Genomic DNA, 26,903 nt, shown 5'->3' on the forward strand with positions numbered 1-26,903 from the left:
GCTCTTTGCAATTGGAAAAGATTGTTGGAAAATTGTTGTCGAATCAAATAACAAGGATTTTATCACCTCTCTTCAGAATTACACCACTTCAATATCGGAGGTGCTTCCCATTTACCAAGACATTCTCTACTTATCATCCTGTTTTCAAGAATGTTCATTTTTTTTTTTCAAGGGAACTGAACTATGTTGTTGATTTGCCCAAAAGGCCCTATCTCTAATAGGCGGGATGGTTTGACCCTTATCCACTCTTTGGCTTTTAGAGTTATGTAAATCTGATGCTTTGCAATAAATCATCTTACTAAAAAAATAAAATAAAATAAAATAAAATAAAAATTTGTCTTCTCTTTTTTTTTTTTTAGTAAATATTCCTCCACTCCCCTAAATTATGATAAATATTAATTTGACCCTACATTTTCTCAAAAATATCACTCATCTTCCTTCCAAGAAAATATTCTATCTAATGACCCAGCCTTAGAAATCGCTATTAAATCAAGCTAATTTTTTCTCTTAATACCTAAAATACTCTCCTAAACATGAAACACCCATTATACCTTTAATGAAAAAAAACTTTTTTCCGGCACAAACAAGTTCACAGCTCGCCGGACGCCTCTCTTGTCAGCGGCGGTGAAGTAATCGTGGCCAAGGATGAGCTCGTCGGGTCTCAAGATCTTGTAAGTCCGGTTTATATCTAACCAGGCCGAGTCGAAATCGTGACCGGCGTCGACCTCGATGAGGTCCCCAAACACTCCATACTCGCACAACTTGACCAGAGTTGATGCACTCGAGAAGGGAAGGGCTAGAACCGTATTGGTGACGTTGAAGTGGGCCACGTTCTGCATAAACTGGTAGAGCAGCGTCACGTCCCCATTGATCATCGGTACGCCCTTGATGAGATCCTGGAATCCAGCCTAACCTCGAAAATCATCGACGCAGATGATTTGGGTATGGTGGAGGCCGAGTCTCTGCGCGACCTGGGCCATGTGGATGGTTGAAGCTCCGAGGAAGGTACCCACTTCGATTATGGTCGTGGGCCTAACTTTGCGGATGAGGTTCTCAAAGACGGCACCGTTGGAGGCCCAGCCTTTGATCTGTTTTGGCAGGAGGAAGGGAACCGGGTGCGCTGGGGCGAAGCCCACGAAGGGGGAGCTACCGTTGAAGAGTCCATCTAGAATTTCCTTCTAGACTTGCTCCGAGGGGATTGGAGCGCCGCACTGAGTGGAGAATTGGTAGCGGTCGGTTTCGGATTGGGATATGGCGGTGCTACTGTTTCCTTTTTCACTTGGTTCTGCTGTATTTTGGAGAGTTTGATACTTTTGGGTCTGGCTTGAAAAAGGTAGAGAGACTCTTGTTAGGTGGCGATGTTGGTGGTTGTGGCTCATAAGGGTATATTAGGTGTTCTATGTTTAGGAGGGTATTTTGGGTATTAAGAAAAAAAATCAACTGACTTAACAGTCACTTTTAACATTGAGGTCATTAGATAGAATATTTTTCTTGAAAAACGAGATGAATGATATTTTTTAAAAGATATGTGGCTAAGTTGTTGTTTCATCATAGTTCAGGGGAGTGATATTTACCATATATTTTTTTTTCTGGTACTTTCGAGTTTGGACACAAGTCCCATCTAATATGTAATGATATAAACTTCCACCGAAGCTGAGGTGGGTAGTTTGGTAATTAAGCCGCTAACAAGTAACAACAATAAGTGGGGAAATTGTCTTCCCAGTGAGAGGCAGTATGAGCAAAGCAAGATGGAGTGGTACTTCGTAGCTGCGCTTCTCACCATTCTAACCAGTTCTCAGGTCAGCGTTACAATTCACAACTCTCTTCTGATATCTGTTGAAGAGTGGAAATTTTTGCACAGCTTTCACCTAATGAGGATTTCGTTTACTTAAGATTTCTGTTTTCCTCTTTTCACTGCTCATAGAACTGTTCAGATTGCCCTCGTTTTCGTAAATTTTCTGAAATGATTCACTGTTACAGTTAATTTAGGGCTTTTCGGAGTACCAATTTGGGTTTCAGTGATTTCTGAGCTTTGAAGTAAATGTTATGTGGATGTTGTTGATGTTTTTCTACTCGGTCTGTCTTATTGTTGATTTGAAGACGAATACATGAGAGTTGGAGCTTGAAAATTAATCTAGAGACTTGACCTTTGTTTTCTTAACCAATCTCCCATAAAATCGACTGCAAACCTCTAACGGGATAAAACAGTCCATCTGAAGTAATTTATTATGTGCACTGGAATTCATGCTGCACCAAATTCTTTTCTGTTCTTGCAGGCTCATACCAGTGAGGAAATGTTGAAATCGTAATAACAAGATAGAATAGCAGCAGAATGAGCATCATAAGTTGGAAAACAATTAATGGTCACAAAAACCATAGTATTTACTGAAACTAGACCTAAGGAATGTCCGGAAACAACAAAACTATAACATTAACATATATAGAGTAAGAAAATTAACCCACAACTGGACCTAAGTCGTCAAAAATACAATATAAACAGAAAATAATATGAGAAATAGAATAATTTTTTTGCATGTTGAGAAAATATGATAAAATATCTTTATCTGATTTCCTAATTCCATTCTGTCTTGTCTTCATTGGAGGAAAAACTATGAATTTCTTCAATGACATTTGAAAGATTAAGAACATTTCCTAGAATTACCTTTTTTCGTCTCTTCAAGCTGTTCAGTTTTTTCAGAAGCAACATGAGACCCCAAAAGGGATTTAATTTCATCCCTCCAGTGATGTTCCGTCATCCTTGGACAATGATCTGGAAAAAAGAAATCAAACAGTCGTTATAACTTGAACATGCTAAACATGACTCTGTACAAGAACTAGATTATTGCTCAAGATATTAGAAGTCTACCTGTATATGATTAATCAAATTTTCGTGAATGAATAATTGAAAGATTGGAAGTACAGACAAATCAGAAAATTGAAACTGAAACTTTAATTGAAAGATTTTGAACCTACTAAGGAAACTATCAGTAATATATTCCAAAATGAGAGGAGGAACTTGAGCTAAAATCCTAAACCAAGAGCCTCAAATGTGAGAATCTAAATCATCGAAAAGGATAAAAGGTGGGATGAAGAGTGAAGACTTACATGCGCCTTGATCTTTTTGCTGTTCTGCGATGTCGCTTCAAGACAGATCTAACCTTGAATGCGAATTTCAGCTCTGGCCAAGAACACAAAAAACGAAAACCAAATTCAATACTAAAATGAGAAGCAGAGGGGGACCTGAGCTTCAAGAAAGTTTAAAAGGAACAGAGTCGATGGATCCAAGAAACAGCTAACAACTGCGAATTTTTAGTCTGCAAAACTAAATCATCTCACAACATAGGAATTGAGTCAAGAATCAATGAAATGCCTCTGACGGGATTAAACATTCAGATAAATTTTCTTGCAAGAACTTGATGAACCAAGAATCTGCGGGGTAAAAAAACAAGTGCATTACAGCAACTTCCACACAAGAATTTCGACAGAAAAAAAAAAAAAAAAAAGATCATCCAGAAACAGACTCCAGTTTCTCATTGAGTCGAGTCAGAATCTGGATATCATCACGAAAATTCGAAGGGGGGGGGGGAGTGAAGAAATTGATTTGGGAAGAATTTCGTCAAGAAAATTAAAGAAAAGTCAATCCAGAAACCAGACTCTACTAGTACCTGCGAGTTCGAGCTCAGAATATTGGATATGTCACCGAAAATCAATCCAAGCTTCTTGAAAATTCGAAGACGAGTGGTAAAAAAAACCGAAGAAATGAATATCGGAAGAATTTCGCAAATCTATTCCAAGAAAAAGTAAAAGAAGAATCAATCCAGAAACCAGACTCCATTAGTACCTGCGAGTTCGAGCTCAGAATCTTGGATATGTCACCGAAAATCGATCCAATCTTCTTGAAAACTCGAAGGCGAGTGGGAAAGAAATGAAGAAATGGATATCGAAAGAATTTTGCCTAGAAAAATTAAAGAAGAATCGATCCAGAAAACAGAATTCATAAGCACCTGCGAGTACGAGCTCAAATCTTGGATATCGTCGCCGAAAATCGATTCGAGCTTCTTGAAAATTCGAAGACGAGTTGGCAAAAAATATGAATTGAGAGGTTACTGGGAGTGTGCTTTTAAAGCAGAGCCGAACAGTGAAGGTTGAAGACCGGAGAGTGGGCGTGGCCACGTAGTTTGACGTATCGGTATCAGTATCGGTATCTATCTCGGATCGCCAACACGTGTCGGTAATGTTAATGGCCATTTTAATAACGTGTCGATACTGTATCGGTGAAACGGTTAAAAAATGAGAAAATTCGATTTTTAGAAGAGTGAAAGGGAAACTTGTCTGATACAGCTATACAGGCCGATTCATACCAGTACGTTTCGGATTTGAAGGTGACCGGTGTACCAGGTGAGATTTTATGTTGGCTGAGGCTGATTCCTTTCCCGCGCTGTCTTTTGTCCGAACTTCGAAAAGGTATGGTGGTTAAAACTTAAACTAAAGATTATTTAGTGGGCCACGTCCGAGGTCGTAGATCCCTGCCGTACAGATAGAATATATGTCAATCGACTCAATCCCAGAGTAGGTTCCACTGCACGTGGTTGAAATAGAAGCTTACGTAATCACATACCATGTCATGTACACCTCCCTTAAATTTTAAACTATATTAACTAAGGGCGAGTGATAGCAGGACGTACGTATTGCAATCTTATTTTTACTTTCTTTTAATATTAGTCGTCAATTTAAGTTTAGATTAATCTAAACCATCTATTAGTTTTTTATATTGTAACTGATTCCTAGTTTTTATGGTGGAGAGATGACGGATGTGGTTATTTAACTTGTCTAATATTTTTTTATATAAATAAATAAATAAATAATAAAAATCCAATATAAGCGGACTCCTCCTTCGATTTTGTTGGGAAATCTCAATTCTCTCTCTCTCTCTCTCTCTCTCTCTCTTCTTGTTTTTTCTTCAACGTTGTTCATTCTTTCTACAGTTGCCATCATCATCATCTTTCTCTCTCTCTCTCTCTCTCTCTCAAAATAGAATGAGATAAGAAAAAAATCAACATAACTATTTTCAGGCACTGAACATATGGGAGACTTGGCCATACATATCCAAAAATCATGTTTACATATTAATCATCAGGGAAGTGATTTAGACAGTAAAGTTTGCATATATGGCAAAAGACAAATTTTAATTTATAAAGTAAACAAAACTGTTGAATATATAGGATTTTATTATTACTTATTATGTAGATATTATTAACCTATGAGAATTTACCATGGATGCAAATCTTCACTGAAATTGGTAAGCAAAACTTCAACTTGGAAAGAGGTGAAAAATGAAGAATAAAGAAGGAACAACCTTGAAGAAGAAGCAACGAGAGAGAGAAAGAGAGGATCGAGATTTCTAAGCGGAATGAAAGGAGGAGTTCACTTATATTGGGATTTTTATTATTTATTTATTTAAATATTAATAATATTAAACAGACTGTAACCGTTTACAACTCTGTTAGCAGGATTAACATATTTAACACGTGTCAATCATATCACTCACGTGAACATTCACCGAGCTTCGAACGTTCTGCATTCCTATTTTTCTGCACGTACCCGCGACCATTTTGCCATTAACTAATGATACATTTTATTACTAAAAAGTAATAATAACAATTATGATATATTTACATATAATTTTTATTTTACATTTATATAGGAAAAGGGTTTTTTTTATGCAAATTAAGCGAAATTTAATAACTAAAGCATTGATCTTGGGAAAGTGTTGAAAAACAATACTAGATTGAATATCGCAAATGGCTCAATACTCTGAAGAAGACAACAAAAACAACACAGATCAATCGTTTGTGGACAATCCAATCTCTTAAAAGGATTCATCTACAGTTTAGAATATTTTCGTTTTCACTTTGTTTTCATTTGTTTTAGTGTTGTCATCTTTGGATCTTGGTTATTCAAACCCCGGTATCACTCTAGTGATCTATTAGTATTTGGTTGTCTCATAGCATGTGAGGTTTACTTGTTTAAGGACTGAAATCAACCATTATCACTTGAACCCTAAGAAAATAGAAAGAATATGTAAAGATTATCATAGATCTTCAATTTTTAAAAAAAAAAAAAAAAGAGGGGATACCCTGTGCACAAGGCTCACATCACTACGGAGTTTGGGGAGAGTCATAATATTGTAGTCTTACCCTGCTGCATTTACCCTTGCTTCACGTAGAAGCTGATTTCCCAACTCAAAACTGCGACCAATAGGTTGCAATGAAGCAATCTCCTTCCTCAAAACTTAGATTTTTTTTTTTTTTAATTGAAAAGTTTTGTAGATCTAGCTACAAGAGGTAAGAGGTGAGTTCATTGATTTTATAATATTATACTATAATTCATAAAACTAATACTTCCCTCGTTTCTATTATTTTTTTACAATGAAGCCCTTTTTCCATCTATATGCTCACCGCTCCTCCCACATATGATCAATGCTCTTTTCCTCCTTTGTTAGAATCAAATCTTCTCATCTAATGAGTCATTGATTAGATGCAGTGCCCTTATAAATCATTATGTACAAGGCTAGAAGATGATATGGAAACTTGTCAACTTATTCTAAGTAGATCAAACTCTACTTGTGAGGATGTACAAATACTTTTCAAAACTAAGGCATGCATTCACAAGAAGGACTTGCTAATTGATCTTTATCAAACCTAAAGGAACACAAATTTATATAGTTCTTGATTGCATGATATAAGAGCCACATATAAGTAAAATAATTTTTACTCTTACATTCTTTGGACACAAAGGTCATTAAAAAAAAAAAAAGAACTTATCATGAACAATTGCAAAGTTTCGCTTTGACCAAAATAAAAATAATAATTAAAAATGCACATTTCAGAGAATGTTGATTTCTTATATTGGTTGAAGTAACATATAATTACTGGTTTCATCTCTCTCCATTCTCTCAACTTCACAAACTTTGTGGAACAATATAACTTGCAAAGTAAAAAGGAAAAAATTATTCATGTGTGGAAACTATTAGACGTTCGAGTTTTCTTTCAGTTGTGGTGAAGAAGGAATCCTCACACCATTGCCTTCGGCTTATCTAATTGGATTAGGGGGACTAGAGACGTGTTTTTTACCCTTTACAATAGGGGGTTGAAGCTTTATGATGATATAAGAATCCAATCAGAAGGTCAAATCACCAGTGGCGAGAGGAATCTTCCTTCTCTACAAGTTAAGGAAAACGTTGTCCATTAAAGTTAGGGTTAAACAAAAAGTTCAAATTATAGATTGGCCTCTGTCGCTTTTCACCTTCCTTCATAAGTGTGGCGCTGACCGCCACTAAGGACATCGAAGCTCTTCACTTGGCTCGGCTCGGACTAGTAGGGGTGGCATGACCAAGTATGTCTTCAAACTCTTGAACGCTTTCTGGCACTCTTCCATTCCATGGTTCTTTTTAGCTCCATCAGTTCTTTAAGGTTTTGAAAAGCGAATGGCATTTGTCTCTTGCATGGGATAGAAAGCAATTGAGAGCTGCCACTCTCCCTATCAGCTTTTGCACTTCGTTGATGTTTCTTGAAGGCCTCATTTCCTAGATTGCTTGGATCCTTGAGGGGTTTTCTTCTATGGCTCCCTCGGATGCCTTGAAGCCTACGAATTTTTCTGACGTCATGCCAAATGCACATTTGGTTGGGTTTAACTTCATTTGATTCTTTCGCAATACGTTAAATGCTTCCCCTATTTTTTCTACTCTTGACTAGCAACCATCGACGTATACCTCTATGTTGCGTTTGACCTGGTCTTTGAACATGAGGTTTACCATCCGCTGGTATGTGGCTCCCACGTTCTTCAGTCCAAAAGGCATAACTTTGTAACAGAAGTTTCCACACACGATCAGGAACACTATTTTTTCTTCAGCCTCACCTCTCATCATTATTTGATTGTATCCGATCATGCGTCCATAAAGGTAAGCATCTTATGACAAGCTGTGTAGTCTATGAGAAGATCGATCCTAGGTAGGGGATAGCAATCCTTCGGGCATGCTTTGTTTAAATTTGTGTAGTCAATACATATTCGCCACTTACAATTAGCTTTTGGGACCATCACCACATTCGCCACCCAAGTGGGGAATTTTATTTCCCAGACAAATCCAAAGGCTAGTAGCTTATCCACTTCCTCGTTGATTACTTTCTGCCTCTCTTGCGTAAAGTTTAGACACCTTTGTTGGACTGGCCTGTGGCTTGGGTCGACATTTAGGTTGTGCTCAGCCAAGTCTTTTGGGGCTCCTGGCATGTTTGATGCTGACCAGGAAAAGACGTCTAGATACTCTTGGAGGAAAGTATTTCATCTCTCTGTACTTCACTCAGTAGGGCACCACTTGTCAGTTTCCAGCTACACTGTAACCAAGTCTTCAACTGGTTCCGCCCTCTACACCTTGGTCTCGTCTCGATGATTTGTTACCTCTGGCAGGCAAGATATACCCAAACATGGATTCGTGCAGATCAATCGGGCATGTGCCTTTGATTTTTTAATTGATCCTATGCCTGGTCCTCCCAAGATTGTGAGGATGGTCAGTCCGGTAAGCATATTATTACTGGTGTCGAGGTGCAAACGATTTTCTCTCTCCAGTGCTTTACAAATTTCCATGTCATGCCCATGATCTCTTTGATCTATAGTACTTGTTGGGGTTCTTTTCCTCTAGCCTGGTGATCATCTGTCTTAACCAGCATAAGAATTTTTTATCATGGATCTCTAGAAGTAGGTTTGTCGAGACCTATCTAACTCGTACTGGTCCAAGTTGTTATGTTTCTCAATGGGATGGTAAGACTTAGTTTTCTTTTGTTCCCGATCGTCTTCCTTCGATCGTTGTGGCCTCTTCTTATCCTTCTCAACTTGTTCTGGTTTGTCTATGATCCCCTTGGCAGCTAGGACATCGCCCATATTGGCATACTATTTACACCACTGAAGTAGTTCCGTCATGGTCTCTCGCAAGTCGAGGGCAATGGATAGAACCAATTTGAGGTGTGTAATAGCATTACATAAGGAACTGTATACTACTCCATTAGGTGTATTATTCACCTCCAGCGTGCCCTTGGTATGAATTCTCGGATTGGTCGCCCGTCCTTTACCTCATTCATAATGTTGGCAGGTGTCTACCTTCGCCTCATGCTTACTTGAAATCTCGTAAGAAAAGCTTTAGTGAGCTTATCATAGTTTTTGATTGACCCTGGTCTCAGGTTAGACATCCAAAGAATGGCCGCATCTTTCAAGGAAGCAGCAAATGCCCGATAAAGAATTGCATCTGACTTTTCCATACATGTTCATCATGGAGCTATAGTTTTGCAAGTGGTCAGACAGATCAGTATTCCCATCATACATTGAGAAGGTAGGCATATGAAAGCTCCGTGGAAAAACCGCATTCATTAACTCATGTGACAAGGTGTTATGTGCCAAAGCTACTTCTAGATCTGACGACAGCTTTTTGAGGCTGTCCACTTTCTCACTCAGTCATTCTAGGTCTTGTTGCTCTACTTCAGCTTCAGTAAGGGGCCTCGGGTTGGCTTCTCGACCCCTATAGTTGGTTCGTATCAGACTCTAAGCATACAGGTGTTGCTCAGGGCACTCTTCTTGGTGCCTCGATCTAAGCTCCTCTTTTGTATAATGGCTCCGACCATGTACACGCGTCACTCATATCCACAATATGGGTATGAGTCCTTCCTGTACCATGGTTTATTCCGGCACGTGGGGGTGATTGTCCTTCTACCTGGATCGAGCATTGCAACAAGTTAGTTAAGGCCTCAGGTTAAGTGAATTGTTCCTCCATGACCCTTCCTGGGCTCTTACGAGGCGGTTAACTTCCGGTAAGTCAGCCTGGTTGGGTTCATTTGTCGATTGAGGTCTACCGGTACTTGTTGATCCAGTCTGGCTACACCTTTGGGTTGGTGTCGCTATTCAGTTTCTTTTGGGTGTGGTGTGAGCGAGAGCTGAAATTTTTAAATTTGTGTTTATGCACTTGGCCTACGTTTTAAATTTGGTTTTCGTTTTTTGTGTTCTTGGCCAGAGCTGAAATTTTTAAATTTGTGTTTGTGCTGTTGGCCTATGTTTTAAATTTGGTTAGATCTGTCTTGAAGCGACATCACAGGACATCAAAAAGATCAGGCGCATGTGAGTCTTCACTCTTCATCCCATCTTTTATCCTTTTGAATGATTTAGATTCTCACTTTTGAGGTTCTTGGTTAGGGTTTTAGCTCAATTTCCTCCTCTCATTTTGGAATATATAATTGCAGAGTTGCTAACAGATAACATATGCTACCTAAAAAAAAAAATAAAAAAATATGCTACCTAAAATAGGAATACGCAGCTTTTTTCATCAAGAAATCATTTTTTGTTTGGGAGAACTATTAATTTCCTTGGTAGGTTCAAAATCTTTCAATTAAATTTTAGTTTCAATTTTCTGTCTGTACTTCCAATCTTTCAATTATTCATTCACGAAAATTTGATTAAACATGTACAGGCAGACTTCTAATATCTTGAGCAATAATCTAGTTCTTGTACAGAGTCACGTTTAGCATGTTCAAATTATGACAACTGTTTGATTTCTTTGTTCCAGATCATTGTCCAAGGATGACTGAACATCAAGGGAGGGATGAAATAAAATCCCTTTTGGGGTCACATGTTGCTCCTGAAAAAACTGACCCTCTTGAAGAGACAAGAAAAGGTGATTTCTTTCTCCAGATCTTCTAGGAAATGGTCCGAATCTTTCAAATGTCATTGAAGAAATTCATAGTTTTTCCTCCAATGAAGACAAGATAGAATGGAATTAGGAAGTCGGATAAATATATTTTATAGTATTTTCTGAACAAGAAAAAAAATTATTCTATTTCTCATATTATTTTCTGTTTATATTGTCATTTTGACAACTAAGGTCCAGTTGTAGGTTAATTTTCTTACTCTCTATATATGTTATTGTTATGGTTTTGTTGTTTCCAGACATTCCTTAGGTCTAGTTTCAGTAAATCCTATGGTTTTTGTGTCCATTAATTGATTTCCAATTTATAATGCTCATTCTGCTGCTATTTTATCTTATTATTACCATTTCAAGATTTCCTCACTGGTATGAGCCTGTAAGAACAGAAAAGAACAATGCTGACACTGTGTTCTTCAGATAATCTGGTTGGATTCCAGCTGTGCAGTTGGCTATGCCTGTGTTCAAGTGGGACCCACTGTAGGACTTGACCCAACAGTGGCTGGAGTCAATACTCAAACCTCCAGTCCCTCTACTGGATGACCACCATGCTCCTATAATGGACATGGTGCTAGCTCCCCGGAAATAGACATTACAGTAGTTTCTTTTTTTGGTAGAGACCTTTGAGTAGTTGACTAATACTATCTGAGTGAATGGCAGAAGTAAACTCCTTAGTGAGGTGCCTAGAATATTGGTACTTAGTGCAATGGAGTAATCTTTTTGTCTAATCAAATATGTACTATGTTAATTTTTTTTTTTTCCGGGGGTGGATGTACTATGTTAAATTCAGTGGTAACAAGTGAGGAACATAGAAAACACAGATTTCTTCTTTGGTGAAAAGAATGCTACCCGGTAGTGTGCTCCTGCACTCAAACACAGGACAGTGAAATGCCCCCCCTGTTGGATGCTTGGATGTACTCCCATTGGCCCCCTCCTTGGATCAGGGGCTACGCGACCAGGTAGTGTTCTCTCGCCCTATGTTGTTATATTTCAGTGACGTACAGAAATGGGTCCATTTTTGTTGAAGACTGTAGGCACACGGACGTTGTGGCAAACCAAAATGAAAGCATTTAATTCCAGGTGGCTACAAAGTGTAGCTTAACTCACACATTAAGCTAGTTTTAACAAAATAAAGAAAATTGATCATACCTGAGAAACTAGATGAGAAGAAATACAATTCTTAATATGCGAATAAACCATCCTCATTACCCATTTTCTTTACACCCTTACACAACAACATGATTTGCTTAGTGCTTCTGGTTCACTTTTTTCCTCCTTTATTTGCTGTTATTTCTTTTCTAAATGTAATGGCAATGGCTCTTACGTTTTCAATCTTGGTAGTTTCTTAGGAGTTAGGATTGAATCTCTGAAGTTTGTTCTCTTGGATAGCTGTTATTTCAATTGTATAGCTAGCTTACTTGCTCATGTGATTAAGTTAAGCAGTTTATCCATTTCTTTTAGCTTCAATTTCCAGTTTGATTATTTGCCCGTAATTTGTTAGTGGCCTGCCATGTTCTTTTATAACTTGAGTTGTTCATCTTGTATTATTTTACTTGATTGATGATCAAATAATGGATTAAGAGCATCCTGTTAAATGCAGAAATTGAGAATAAAGTGAAAAGGATCTTGAAGCCTATCAAAGTTGAAGGAAAAGTGGGCAATTTGAACGTAGAGTTACAACTTGTTGACCTCGTCGTGGAGTACTACAAACAGCACAAATCACTCAACGCACATCATGATGATCATACTGCAGAGTTAAAGGAGAAATTTCATTACCAAGAAAGAACAAGTTCCAGCCAATATTCCGATTCAGATCATTCTTCTAAGGGGAAAGCAGAGAAAGCCAGTGGAAGCATTAAACAACAAATTGAAGCTGCAAATGATAAGGGGAAGAAATTCTGTGAAGACCTGCAAGCCAGAGATGATCAGTTGAAAGATGACAATTCAACATTGCAGGATGGGAAGGAACAGAGAATAATACAGGGTTTACAATTAGAGCTGGCCTCTTTACAAACCCAGAAAAAGGAACTAGAAGAGCAGTTTGAAGAGCAAAATTTGAAGCTGCAGTTGGTTCAAACTGGACTACGAGACAAAATTTTAGAATTGGAAAGAATATCAAAAGAGAAAGAGGATAACCAAAGCAAATTGAAATTGCAGATTGCAGGAGAAGAACAAGAAGATGAAGGAAGAAAGATTCTGGCGATGGAAAAGAACATTGAGCTAGCTAGCAAGGTTGTTAATCTGCAGAAAGCGCTGAAAAGGTCAATTGAAAAGCACAGACAACTTCTGGATCAGTCTCAGGAAACCTACCTGACAAACCTTGGCCTGAAAGATGAGATGATTGATTCGGGTATTGAGCTGACTTTGAAGATGAAGGAAGAAATAATAATCAGAAGCAAAGCAATTACAAGGTTACAGGATGAGATAAACACTGCTGAATCTAACCTGCAGATCTCTAACAATAACCTTCATGTCACAGAACAATTACTTGCTAAGAAGAAAGAAGTCTACAGAAAAGAAGAAGAGAAGTTCCAACAAGAATGTACAGAACTCAAGGAACAAAATTCCAAATTGTCGAATGAGATCGACACTGCTCAGAGAGATCTCATTGAGATCAGGAGTTCACTGGAGAAGACAAGAAATTCATTCTCCGGACTTGAAGTAGTGTTCCAGGAGTTCCAGGAAAATGACAGTTCCTTCCAGAGCCGTATTGTTGAAGTCTCAGAAGCACTTTGGATTGTAAAGAAATTGCTTGTGGACACAAATGGTAAGATAGAAGAATTGGAAAAGAGACTCAACGTGAAAGAAGATGAGGTGCTCAAAATAGAGGAAGAGAAGAAGTGATAAGGTGCTCAGCATGTGTACCACTGTGATCAAATTGATGATCTGAAGGATGTCTTGAGATTTTCATTTCTTCGTCCAGTAAGTCTGCCCACCTCCATTTTTTTCATTTTTTCTCTTGTAGGGCAATTGGACTAGTTAATTGAATTGAGAAATGGATACCAAATCTAGCTATCTTTTCAGTCTGTATTGTTTTCTCAGTGGAAAAACCTGCTCTCCCCCATCTTCTGAGTTGGGAGCCGGCTACTCACTTCATTTTGTGGAGCCAATAACAATTGAAAGGATGCCATGCGCCTTTTATCCTTCTCAATCTGTTGAAGAAGCCATTGCCTTTGGAGTTCAGCTGCAATTGGTAGATTCCTTACTGGTAAGCGTCCATTTCTTCTTGTCAAATATATTGGAGATGGAGCTCTCTCAAGAGCTTCTCCATGCACATCCTTGTTTTCTACACTAAAAAAAATGCATATATAGTCTTCACTAGGATATACCATCAGAAAAAGTTACTTACACTAAAAGGGAAACTAACAAGTCATATAAGTTTCGGCATCAATCTTGAGCTTATATCTGAAATCAATCTTACTCTTCATGCGAATCCCAACTGACATCAATCCTATGAGATGAAGCATTCTATGAATCTATGCAGTGTACCAGAAAGTAACACAAAAGCAATAAATTTTTTGGCATTACCACAACTGAATTTTCCCTCCTGTGAGATATACAAATGCTAATGGGTCATTAGAGTACCCCCACCAGGGTTAAATAACCAAGATCCCAGGAAGATAGCAATAAAACAAATGAAAACAAATATATTCTTACCTGCGTTCTCGGGTTGGAGATGAACCGAGGAGAAGTGTTTGATTATTTTTTTGGATCCACAAAGGTTCTGCAATTAGGGCTGTTAGGGCATCAGATTAAAGAAGAAGAGTGGCTCAATCACTGAAGCCTTGAGGCTTGCAGACATGGGTTGGACCTTGATGAGCCTAGGGATGCACTTGGCTCGGTACGGATGCTCTTTCAACAGAATGGCCCCTAAGGAAGAAACCCCCCCGGTGAAAGACCTACCATCTTGGAGGTGCGGGGAATCTAGGATGAATCTCCTCGAATTTCCTAGGAAAATTGTATATCCCAAGAATTTCTTCCTACAAAATAGGGATCAGCTCCCATGCCAATTGTTAGACGAGTTGGGGCTCTCCATGAACGACGATAGTACAATGCTTATAAATAGCAACGGTGATTCACTGAAAAGGGATCGATTCTTTTTGGAAAATTAAGGATTCTGATTTAGGCATTGGAGTGTGGTGTGCAGCCCAATCTGACGCTCTTAGTTTACTCTTTGTGTGCATGCTTCTATAGGGACTCCGGCTTCTGGACACGACTAGGTCATAATTTAACGCATCAGATTGGTACCGTTCATCGAAACATCAAAGTCATTTGCTCGAATTTACAGAATGCAACTACAAAGTGAATGAGAGTCATCACCAGGATGGGATGGAGCAACTCCCATCCATGACACTTGGCGACGAGGATAGGCATCTAGGTTCATACACGCGTTCAGACACAACCCATTACCTAGTGTTGCTGCCAAAAATTCGTATGAGCTGATCCTGCACAAATACAGAAGGCAGAGGCCCGGATGTTTATCCGGGGTTAGTCCTCCGACGCCCAAGCTAGAGATCGGCCGCACAGCTTTTCACAAGGGTAATGGTGAGGGTTTTCCTGCATACCTTTCTTCCTCTGCCCGGGCCCTCTCTTATAGTCCTTAGGGTTTAGGGTTTTTCTTTTCCTTGGAGGAGTCCTCCTCGGGTCCGCCTCCTTTCCTCTTCGAGTCCTACTCGGATACGTCTTATCCCTTTAGTGGGGAATATTCTCTCCGTGTGGTTGACGCGGTCAGACTCCTTGCAGACTCTAACGGGTAAGCGACACGTGTCCTCTCCTTAGATACCACGTGTTCTTACCCTATTGGGCAATCAATTTGGCCGTAACTGTAGCCCCCTTACTCTCACCAAGAGGCTCTTCCTATGGGAGTAACCAAATTTTTCATCATTTTTTTTTTCGTTCATGCATCCCTTTGGCCTTATTCCTTCGGCTTCGACCTTAGTTTTTCTTGAGACCGAGACCTTCGATCAGGTCAGCTCGGCCTTGGCCAGGGCTCCCAACCGAGGTTAAGACCTTCGGTCAGGTAAGCTCGGCCTCGTCTTGAGCTCCCAACTGAGGTATGGACCTTCGGTCAGGACTGCTCGGCCTTGGCTTGGGCTCCCAACCGAGGTTGTGACCTTCGGTCAGGTCCGCTCGACCTTGGCCTGAGCTCCCAACCGAGGTTGTGACCTTCGATTAGGTCCGCTCGGCTTTGGCCTGCGCTCCCAACCGAGGTTAAGACCTTCAGTCAGATCAGCTCGGCTTCGGCCTGAGCTCCCAACCGAGATAGGGACCTTCAGTCAGGTCTGCTCAGCCTTGGCCTGAGCTCCCAACCGAAGTTGTGACCTTCGGTCAGGTTCGCTCGGCTTTGGCCTGAGCCCCCAACCGAGGTGAGGACCTTCGGTCAGGTCCTCTCGGCCTTGGCCTGAGCTCCCAACTGAGGTTGTGACCTTCGGTCAGGTCCGCTCGGCCTTGGCTTAAGCTCCCAATCGAGGTGAGGACCTTCGGTCAGGTTCGCTCGGCTTTGGCCTAAGCTCCCAACCGAGGTTAAGACCTTCGGTCAGGTTAGCTCGGCCTCGGCCTGAGCTTCCAACCGAGGTAGGGACCTTCGATCAGGTCCGCTTGGCCTTGGCTTGAGCTCCCAACAGAGGTTGTGACCTTCGGTCAGGTTCGCTCGGCTTTGGCCTGAGCCCCCCACTGAGGTGAGGACCTTCGGTCAGGTCCGCTCGGCCTTCGCCTGAGCTACCAACCGAGGTGAGGACCTTCTGTCAGGTTTGCTCGGCCTTGGCCTGAGCTCCCAACCTAGGTGAGGACCTTCGGTCAGGTCTGCTCGGCCTTGGCCTGAGCTCCCAACCGAGGTTGTGACCTTCGGTTAGGTCCGCTCGGCCTTGGCTTGAGCTCCCAAAAGAGGTGAAGACCTTCGATCAGGTCCGCTCGGCTTTGGCTTGAGCTCCCAATCGAGGTTAAGACCTTCGATCAGGTTAGCTCGGCCTCGGCCTGAGCTCCCAACCGAGGTAGGGATCTTCGATCAGGTCTGCTTGGCCTTGGCTTGAGCTCCCAACAGAGGTTGTGACCTTCGGTCAGGTTCGCTCGGCTTTGGCCTGAGCCCCCAACCGAGGTGAGGACCTTAGGTTAGGTCTGCTCGGCCTTCACCTGAGCTACCAACCGAGGTGAGGACCTTCGATCAGGTCCGCTCGGCCTTGGCCTGAGCCCCCAACCAAGGTTGTGACCTTCGGTTAGGTCCACTCGGCCTTGGCCTGAGCTCCCAACCGAGGTGAGGACCTTCGTTCAGGTCCGCTCGGCCTTTGCCTGAGCTCCCAACCGAGGTGAGGACCTTCAGTCAGGTCAGCTCGGTCTTGGCCTGAGCCCCCAACCGAGGTGAGGACCTTTGGTCAGGTCTGCTCGGCCTTGGCCTGAGCTCCCAACTGAGGTTGTGACCTTCGGTCAGGTCTGCTCGGCCTTGGCCTGAGCTCCCAACCGAGGTTGTGACCTTAGGTCAGATCCGCTCGGCTTTGGCCTGAGCCCCCAACCTAGGTGAGGACCTTCGATTAGGTCCACTCGGCCTTGGCCTGAGCTCCCAACTGAGGTTGTGACCTTCGATCAGGTCCGCTCGGCCTTGACCTGAGCTCCCAACCGAGGTTGTGACCTTTGGTCAGGTTCGCTCGGCTTTGGCCTGAGCTCCTAACCGAGGTTAAGACCTTCGGTCAGGTCAGCTCAGCCTTGGCCTGAGCTCTCAACCGAGGTAGGGACCTTTGGTCAGGTCCACTCGGCCTTGGCCTGAGCTCCCAACCGAGGTGAGGACCTTCGGTCAGGTCCGTTTTGGCATAGATCTCGAGGGGTGGTAATTGGTGACGTGATGTGACGGCGCCATTGATGCTCGGGCAGTCGTACCGTTTTTCTTCTATTTATAAAGTGTGGGGGTCCATTTGAGGGCAACTTTCGTTTTTCCCTCGGAGAGCCTTCCTTCAGTCCAGGTGTCTCTTTTCCTTTAGCGCTTCATCTTCACCAAAAGTAAGTACCATGTCTTCTTCATTCGGGTACAGTCCCTCATCCTTCGAGAGGACAAAGTCTCACCGTAGGTATCGGATTCCAGGGGGTCCGAGGGATGTCCTCGGACTCTTCCCCTGATTCGCTCTCTTCTCGGGACTCATCATCCACGGCCTCGCCGTCTGGGTCCAAAAGTGGCTCAAACGGTGAGGGATTCAAGGAGAGGGTGCTTGAATCCCAAGCCCAGACCCAGGACCCCCTCGAGGTGGAGGCCTTGCACATCGTCTCCACCATGGATGAGCTAGAGCTAGGGGAGCTAAGGGCCTCCTTCAGTATCTCGGATGCTTTCGAGCTCCGGCTACCTAAACCGACCGACCGAGCCAGCTATCGAAACTCCGAAGAGCTGTGCCTATATAAGGAGGTGTTTAAGGCCGGCCTTCGGCTTCCCTTCCATCCTTTCTTCTCCCGGGTGTTTCAGCACTACGAGATTTGTCTGACCCAGCTGACGCCGAACGGATGGCGGCAGATGCTTAGCTTCGTCGTCCTTTTCTCTAGGCACCAGAGGCCTCTCTCCCTCCCTCTCTTCGTCAATTGCTTCCTTCTTCAGGCTTGTAAGGGGCTTTCGGGCTGGTACTACTTCAGCCCTAGGAAAGACCTTCGGCTGCTGAACGGTTACCTAACGTCGATCCAAGGGTGGAAGGAGAAATTCTTCTTCGTGAGGTCGTCCGAGGGGGTGCCCTTTGGCACCGTCTGGGATATCCCCGATCTGAGGACGGTGAACTTCGCCCCTGCCCTTCTTAGGACAGACGCAGAGTCGATGGCGATGGTGAAGCGTCAAGACATCTGCCCTCCAGTTGAGTCCGACAGCCTTAACTTCGACGCCATTTTGTTCAGATTCGGGCTTAGCCAGGGTGAGTCAGGCCAGCCCAAGTTTAGTTGCCTCGGGTACTTGTGTTTCATACTAACTCCTTTCATCTTTATGCAGTGTAAATCTCCAGGGCCGAGGCTAGGGCTGCAGCTGCGGAGAGGCAAGTCCAAATAAGGGAGGCCAGAGCGTGGGACATGCAGCAGTAGCAGGGGCTGAAGAGGAAATGGAAGAAGAAGGGTCCTCCCTCCTCTGAAGCTCCTCCACTGAAGAAAAGGTCCAGGGCCGAAGGACCCACTACCAAAGCGGTCCAGACCCTCGCCACCCTGGGCCATAGCTTGTCTGCCCGAGACTCCTCCCTCGTGGTAGACTTCAGAAGCCCGTGGGCTGGGAATGTTAGGGCCGAGGTTGGCTTCGTCCCTCGGTGGTCGGTAAAGAAGATGACACCCTGTCCGTTGATCATGTCGCTCGTGAGCTGGTACTGAAGGGCAGCCTCCCCCGAGATGCAGCCGAAGCACAACGACAAGGGACGATGACCATGATAACTAGCCCCTGCATCTTCATGGCAGGGGTAAGCTTTGGTCTTCCAAACCTTGATTTATGATCATTGCGATGTACTGACCATCGGTATCTTATGTAGGCCCAAAACCAAGTGGGTCAACTGGCGATCCGGGCCGAAGCTATGGCCCGAGACCTCGAGGCTTCCAAACGCGAGAAGTCAGTCCTGGAGAATGAGCGTTTGGTTCTCCTCGAGAAGGTGGAGCACCTGGAAGTGGACCTTCTTCGTACTCGCCAGGAATGCGATCAGAAGCTTGCGGAGCTGAAGGCGCAGATAACGACAAGGGTTCAGGAGGCCGAGACCTGAGGGGCCGAGAGGTATAGGGCCTCTGAGAGCTTTCGGGAGGAGGTCAAATGCGCCATCGCCCCTGAGGTTCGAGACTGGGTCCTCGAGCACTACCCAGAGGTCTCTTTCGAGGACAACGGGCTCATCTTCGAAGAAGAGTGTGTTGAGGCAGCCCCAACAGCCACCGAGGTTGCCGATGCCGAAGGCTGTAGCGAGGAAGGTGAGGTTCAGCTGCAACATGAGGTGCCTCTGACTCCTGGTCACGATGGCTCCGATGGGGAGATCCTCCACCATGCCGACGACGAGGCCGTGAACCCGACAAACGCCCCCTAAAGCCGCCCTGTACCCTACCTCAGCCTTCGGGCTTTCTTTTTTTGTTATGTGAGCCTTCGGGCTATCCTCTCTTTTTTCTTTTTGTGATGTGAGCCTTCAGGCCTTTTTTTTTTAATGAATGAATATTTCCCTTTCTTCGGATACCTTTGCCTTTTACTTTTTTGCATTCTCTCTGATAAAGGATCTTTAGCCCGTAGGTAGGTGCAAGAAGGTTGAACCCTTCGGCGGCCCTAGGATTAATAGGCCTCTACTCTAGTACGAGGCTTAGTTCTGCTCCATCGGCTTATCTGAGAGGTTTCCCACGTCTGAGGGCCGTGCACTTGAGGGATTATGAACAACTAGGATTCGATCGGTGCCCCCGACCGAGGTAAGGACCCTCGGTCAGGTCTGCTCGGCCTTAGCTAGAGCTCCCAATCGAGGTTGTGAGCTTCAGTCAGGTCAGTTCGGCCTTAGCCAGAGCCCCCAATTGAGGCTGTGACCTTCGGTCAGGTCAGCTCGGCCTTAGCCAGAGCTCCCAACCGAGGTGGTGGCCTTCGGTCAGGTCTGCTCGGCCTTCGCCCGAGCTCCCGATCAAGGTTGTGGCCTTTGGTTAGGTCTGCTCGGCTTTAGCCTGAGCTCCCAACCGAGGTAATGGCCGTGACCTTCGGTCAGGTCAGCTCGGCCTTAGCCAGAGCCCCCAACTGAGGTCGTGACATTCGGTCAGGTCGGCTCGGCCTTTTCCTGAGCTCCCAACCAAGGTAGTGGCTGTGACCCTTGGTCAGGTCAGCTCGGCCTTAGCCAGAGCCCCCAACCGAGGCCGTGATCTTCAATCAGGTCAGCTCGGCCTTTGCCTGAACTCCCAACCGAGGTAGGGACCTGTATCCCTTCGTTAAGCTCCCTTCGGCTCTGCTTTGATCAACAACCGTGGTGATAATCGAGGTAAGGACCTTCGGCAAAGCTAAAACCATCAAACAGGAGAATTCCTAGCAATTGCCGTAAACCAGCTTACATATTTTTCATAAGTAACATTATCCGTAGAGCTTAGGATGAGGACTTACAACTAGAAAGTGCTTAGGAGTAAAAAATTAAAAATGTGATTGTCGCTACTTCACTACTGGTAGAATTTTCTCAAGTTCTTCGAGTTCCACTATCGGGGTACTCTCTCTCCCCCCATAGTCTCCAGGTGATAGGAACCCGATCGTATTACCCTTGAGACTCTGTAAGGACCTTCCTAATTCGGAGCTAGCTTTCCTTGATGCCTCGGGTCTGATATTTATACCCTTCTGAGGATGAGGTCACCCATTCTGTACTCGTTCTTTCGGACTTTGGAGTTATAGTGCCTCGCAACCCTCTGCTGGTAGGCAGCGATCCTTTCTTGTGAGGTGTCCTTGACTTTGCTCAGGAGGTCTAAATTCTCCCGAAGTCCTTTATCGTTTTCTTCTTCATTGTAGTATTGAATTCGATGGGTTATGACCCCTACCTCCACCGGAAGTACAGCTTTGGTGCCATAAGTTAAAACGAAGGGTGTTTCTCCGGTGGCCGATCTCTCAGTTGTGCGGTAAGCCCAGAGGATATTGTACAACTCATCTGCCCATAACCCTTTGGCATCATCCAGTCTCTTCTTTATTCCTTGGAGCAGAGTACGGTTGGTTACCTCTGTCAGCCCGTTGGTCGGTGGATACAAGACAGATGTTTCTTGTTGTCAATGCCGAGGGCATCACAAAACGAGCCGAAAGTCGGGTTGGCGAACTGAGTTCCATTGTCCGTTACCACTACCTGAGGGATTCCAAATCGATAGACTACCGCTCTCTGGAAGAAGTTCCTTACATTCTTTTCGGATATCGTCGCCAGCGCTTCGGCCTCTGCCCATTTCGTGAAGTAGTCTACCGCCACCACTACAAATTTCCTTTGTCTCGTGGCCAGGGGGAATGGGCCCAGGATGTCCATTTTCCACATGGCGAATGGTATCGGGCTTGATAGGGACGAGACCTCGGTAGAGTGCTGCCTAGGGACGGGGGTGAACATCTGGCACTTGATGCACTTCCTGACTAACGATTCCGCGTCCTTCCTCATTGTCGGCCAGAACAGGCCCTGCCTCAGCACTTTATGTGCCAAGGCCCGGGCTCCCAGGTGTTAGCCGCATATCCCTTCATGCACTTCTCAGAGTGCATACTCGCCATCGACGGGGTTCAGGCACTTAAGGTACGGCACGGTGAACCCTATTTTGTACAACGTCTCGTCCTTCAGAAGGAAGTGTGCTGACCTCATCCGTACTTTCCTTGCCTCATCCCTATTCTCTGGGAGCTTTCCTTCCTTGGGGTATTCGGTTATGGCATCCATCCAGCTATGGCCATGTTCACCTACAGGTAATAACTCTTGGGGTCTTTCGGTACTCGGCTGTGGTAGCACTTAAAAATACACCGATCGTCTAAGGTCTGCGAAGTCAGAGGTGGCCAACTGCGATAGTGCGTCTGCACTAGCATTCTCTTCTCGTGGCACCTGCCTTACCTCGAATTCCTTGAAGGCTGTTATTCTTTCTCGCACTGTCTTCAAGTACCCAGCCATCCTTTATTCTTTGGCTTCGTAGTCTCCATTCACCTGTCATACCATGAGCTATGAATCACTATGCACTACCAGCTCCAGTACCATCAAAGCCCATGTTAGATTAATTCCGGCTATTAACGCTTCGTACTCTGCTTCGTTGTTGGAGACATCGAAGTCGAACCGTAGAGCGTACTCGATCTCGAAACCTCCGGGGCTAACCAATATGATCCCTGCGCCGCTTCCTGCACTGTTAGAAGCACCATCCACGTACAATGCCCAAGCCTTTTCTTCTCGGTCCTCGGAAGATTCCTGGGGATCGTCAGGGAGTGTCGTCTTGGCTATGAAGTCTGCGAGGGCCTGTGCTTTTATTGCGGTTCTCAGTTTGTACTAGATGTCAAATTCTCCCAACTCTATGACCCAGTTTACTAGGCGACCGAACATATCCGGCCGCTGTAGTATCTTCTTCAGGGGTTGGTCTATGAGCACGTATTCCGTATGCGATTGAAAATAAGGCCTTAGCTTTCTTGCCGCTGTTACCAGGGTGTATGCCACTTCTCCGTCTTTCTAAATCTTGTTTCGGCATCTAGCAGGGTTCGGCTAACGTAGTATATCGGCCGTTGTTACCTTCCTTCTTCCCTCGTCAGTACTGCACTTACAGCTACTGCTGATACAACAAGGTACAATTGTAAGGTATCCCTGGCATTTGGCTTTGTCAGCAGCGGGGGTGCGGCCAGGTACTCCTTTAGTTGTTCAAAGGACTTTTCGTATTCCTCCGTCCACTCGAACTTCTTGGATCCCTTCAAGGCTCTGCAGAAGGGGAGGCATCTGTCAGTCGACCGAGATAGGAATCGCCCTAGGGCAGCGACTCTGCCTGTTAGCTCCTGGACTTGCTTCACATTCTGGGGTAACCTCATATCTCGAATGGCTTGTATTTTCATCAGGTTGGCTTCAATTCCCCTCCCCGAGACAATGAAGCCGAGGAACTTTCCTGAGGCTACTCCGAATTCACACTTTGCCGGGTTCAGCTTCATGTCGTACTGCCTCAGCACCTGGAACGCCTTTTCTAAGTCTTGAATGTGTTGTTCCGCCTTCAGGCTTTTTACAAGCATATCGTCCACGTATACCTCCATGGTTTTGCCGATCATCCCCTTGAAGATTTTATTCACCAACCTTTGATAGGTGGCCCCTGTGTTTTTTAGCTCGAAGGGCATGACTTATAGCAGTACAGTCCTCCCTCAGTCACGAAGGATGTCTTTGGGACATCAACCTCTGATATCTTGATCTGATTGTACCCCGAGTATGCATCCATGAAGCTCAGCGCCTTGTATCCTGCCGTGGCATCAATGAGGAGTCTATTTTCGGCAGGGGGTATCCGTCCTTCGGGCAAGCCTTGTTCAAATCGGTGACGTTGATGCAGATCCTCCACTTTCCATTTACCACTCCGGGTATTGGATCTCGTGGATGAACTGGGCCTTCAGCAACTTCTCTACTTCTTCGTCTATTTTCTGCTGCCTTTCGGGGGCAAAAGTCCTCTTCTTCTGTTGCACCGGCTTCTTTGCCGGGTTAACATTCAAATGATGCTCTATTACCTCTCGATCTATTCCAGGCATGTCTGAAGCCGATCAGGTAAAGACGTCAGAGTTGTTTCGGAGGAAAAAGATGAGTTTTTCTCATTGTTGCCTTGGCATTGTAGCCCCGATTTGGAATTGTCGAGCGTTATCCCCCTCTTCGGCCTCAACTTGTACCAGATCCTCAGCCGGTTCCCCCCATTGATAACTGGCGTCATCGCGCAGATCTTCTATCGGGAGCGCCTCGTCCGCCTTTTCTCTTCCCCACAAGGTAGACAGTACCATGGGTTTTGTCTTGTCTCAATAGGTAAAGTAATACCACCCCCTTCCATTTTTTTTTTAAATAAAATAATGGTGAAGGTCCCCAGTGTCGCATTGCACTTCATTTTTTAATCGAAGATGAAACCAGTAGAATCCTCCACGAGTTTGGTATTAGTTGACTAGGGGCCAACCTCCAGTAATTAAGGACCTCATAAACAAGGGAAGGAGCAAGAATCTTGAGACTATTAAGGAAAGCCACCTCGTCCTCATTGGAGTCGAACGTCAGTAAACTCCTTGCCATTGGGAATTTGCATCACCACACCATCAAGAATTCTGAACTACTCTCTTTTACAATTCAAAGCCACAACGGGCAGAGAACCCCAAGTCTTCCTCGCCGCACAGCTCCTCCTGAACGATGAGGCCGAGCCTTCTTCACAGCCAACCTCAGCTTGGGTGGCCTTAACTCCGCCTGTATCACCTCTGGCTCGAGCAAACTCAGCCTCGCTCAACTCAGTCTTGGACGATCTTGATTCCTCTCTGTTGGCCTCTGTATTGGGAGACTTAGTTGTGTTGACCTCAACATTGGGGGACTCTGGCTCTATTACATTAGACTTCGAGGAGGCAGACTCCACCTCAGAACTACTACCCGAATACTCGGATCTGCTTGATGATGTGTCCTCATATGAGAAGGAGGAAACTTCCTTAGGGTCAGCCCTTGAGAAGCCTCCGGCCTAACCACCTCCAAGAGAGAGGGTTGATCACTCATGATGTCATCACTACGGGGCTTGGAAGCTTGACTGCTACCTTGGCCAACCACAAATGAGGGAAGCTTGTGAAAGGAATAAGTGCGGGCCATAGCCTAAATTACTTCTTGAATGAAGGAGATGTGTTGTGGTCCGGTGTAGAGTAGGAATATCAGGCTAGTTGCAAACTCAAGACCCCGAACCGAATACCTTGCCTAGACGAGGCGAGCCTCAATAGTTGCATAATGATAGAGAGACAAAACCATTGCTTATTTATAGAACTATAGGCAGTGAATCGGATGGTGCGAGATCAACAAAATAAGTGGCCTTGATTAAGATTCGATTAGGGCTCTCAAGGCCCCTTGGACGACTCTAAGTGGCAAGTAGTGAGGACTTTGCACCAAAAAATGACGTGCAACGATTACAAGCCAACTTGAGGCTCCATTTACTCTGGCAAGCCGACTCGACCCATTAGAGTGGGGGTTTTTTTATGATGAGCCTAGGAATGTACCCAGATCGATATGTATGCTCTTTCCACAGAACGGGCCTAATGAATACCCCCTGAAAGACCTACCCGAATATTTTTTCTGAACTCAACCCAGTTCTTCCTTGGGACAAGCCCCTGGCTCGGCCCCTCCTTGGGACGAGCCCATGACTCGTTTCTTCCTCGAGACAAGCCCAAGGCTCGTCCCTACTTCGGACAAGCTAACGGCTTGTCCCCATTAGGACCCTTGCAAAGCCTAACCACCCTCATTGTTTGAGGGCACAATCCGGGATATCTTGCATTAGTGGGTAGGTGGGTGTTACCAGCCCCCCAAACCCCAGGAGTCTGTTTGACGGTTAGTTGGGGGAGTCATCCTTTCTTGGGAGTCTCTCAAGTAAGGAATCAGGCCCGACTTTGGCACAGGGAATCTAGAAAAAATCTCCTCGAATCCCCTGGGAAAATTTTATATCCCAAGAATTTCTTTCAACAAAATAGGGATCAACTCCCACACCAGTTGTTGGAGTTGGGACTCTCTATGAATGATGATGGTACAATGCCTATAAATAGCAAAGGTGAGTCATTGAAAAGGGATCGATTCTTTTGGGAAAATTAAGTCTACCTATTGCAAGGATTCTGATTTAGGCATTGGAGTGTGGTGTGCCGAATTGGGTTTACTATTTGTGTGTAGGCTTCTACAGGGACTCCGGCTCCTGTAAAGGTCACAACTCGGTCAAAATCTGACGCATCAGACCTAAACAGAAAAAGACTCAAGCATCTGTATTCAACTCATGGAGTGGGACCTACTCTTGCATTGATCTAAATTCTAGACGTGTACGACTGGGATATGGGATTCGGACATGGCCCATCGGATGGTATTTATTTTAAAGGGAAAATTACATGATTACCCACTTTTGGGTTTCCTTTTACAAAATTACCCACAAAAAGTTTTAGTCAACAAAATACCCAAAATTAGGTTTGGGTTTACAAAACTACCCAAAACAATGATTCTCCTTCATCTGCCTATTTGTTTTGTCATTTTTACCCCTGGCTTGCCGAGGTGGTAGCACGGCCTGATGGAGGCCAAGGTTGCAGTACGGCCTGATGGAGGCCGAGGTGACAGTCCGGCCTGATGGAAGCCGAGGTGATAGTGCGGCCTGATGGAGGCCGAGGTGGAGCATGGCCTGATGGAGGCCTAGGTTCAGCATAATATCATATCCAAAAAAAAAAAAAAAAAAAATAACAGCAAGAAAGACTTGATTTCAGGTTTAAATCCTTAGATGCAATCCTATTTATAATAGGACTGTTTGAATACTTGTCAGAATCTGAAATTGAAGATAAATGGTTCTTTGAAATCTGAACTTATCATAATTTTTTTGTTTGCTCATGCCCAATCAAAGGGCAGAAAAATGTTCATATTCCAGTAAGCTACATCATACTTATGACCTATGTCTTTAGTTCCCACTTTCCCCTATCAATGTATCTTTTTCCTATTTTCATAATTGGTTGGTTGTGCTTGCAGCTACGACCACATCACTTCTGTCATCTTGGGTTTGTGCATCCGCTAACAGTTATCTATCAACT

At 44.3% G+C, this 26,903-nt stretch overlaps 1 protein-coding gene, 1 long non-coding RNA gene and 1 pseudogene across 8 annotated transcripts; 1 reads left to right on the plus strand and 2 right to left on the minus strand.

The window, feature by feature from the left end:
* Nucleotides 1–545: 545 nt before the first annotated feature.
* Nucleotides 546–1,379, minus strand: LOC122089623 (annotated as a pseudogene).
* Nucleotides 1,380–1,657: 278 nt separating this feature from the next.
* Nucleotides 1,658–13,889, plus strand: LOC122088239 (putative leucine-rich repeat-containing protein DDB_G0290503). Of its 6 annotated transcripts, none has more exons than XM_042657432.1 (4): nt 1,658–1,799; nt 10,604–10,711; nt 12,339–12,663; nt 12,700–13,889. In XM_042657432.1, the coding sequence occupies exons 2-4, from the start codon at nt 10,618–10,620 to the stop codon at nt 13,580–13,582; spliced, it is 1,302 nt and encodes a 433-aa protein (XP_042513366.1). In that variant the 5' UTR covers nt 1,658–1,799; nt 10,604–10,617; the 3' UTR covers nt 13,583–13,889. The 6 variants fall into 6 exon arrangements, 4 of the variants coding, with proteins under 4 accessions (XP_042513366.1, XP_042513365.1, XP_042513362.1 ...); XR_006143020.1 differs by having other exon boundaries at nt 1,661–1,799; nt 12,339–13,660; nt 13,763–13,889; XR_006143021.1 differs by having other exon boundaries at nt 1,661–1,799; nt 12,339–13,660; nt 13,781–13,889.
* LOC122088240 lies at nt 2,671–4,000 on the minus strand. Of its 2 annotated transcripts, none has more exons than XR_006143023.1 (3): nt 3,842–4,000; nt 3,106–3,178; nt 2,671–2,770 (listed from the first exon to the last, which is right to left on the minus strand). It is a non-coding gene; the product is annotated as an uncharacterized LOC122088240 (long non-coding RNA). The 2 variants fall into 2 exon arrangements; XR_006143022.1 differs by having other exon boundaries at nt 3,666–4,000.
* Nucleotides 13,890–26,903: the final 13,014 nt, after the last annotated feature.

Source organism: Macadamia integrifolia, chromosome 9, assembly GCF_013358625.1.
Source record: "Macadamia integrifolia cultivar HAES 741 chromosome 9, SCU_Mint_v3, whole genome shotgun sequence".
Classification (NCBI taxonomy): Eukaryota; Viridiplantae; Streptophyta; class Magnoliopsida; order Proteales; family Proteaceae; genus Macadamia; species Macadamia integrifolia.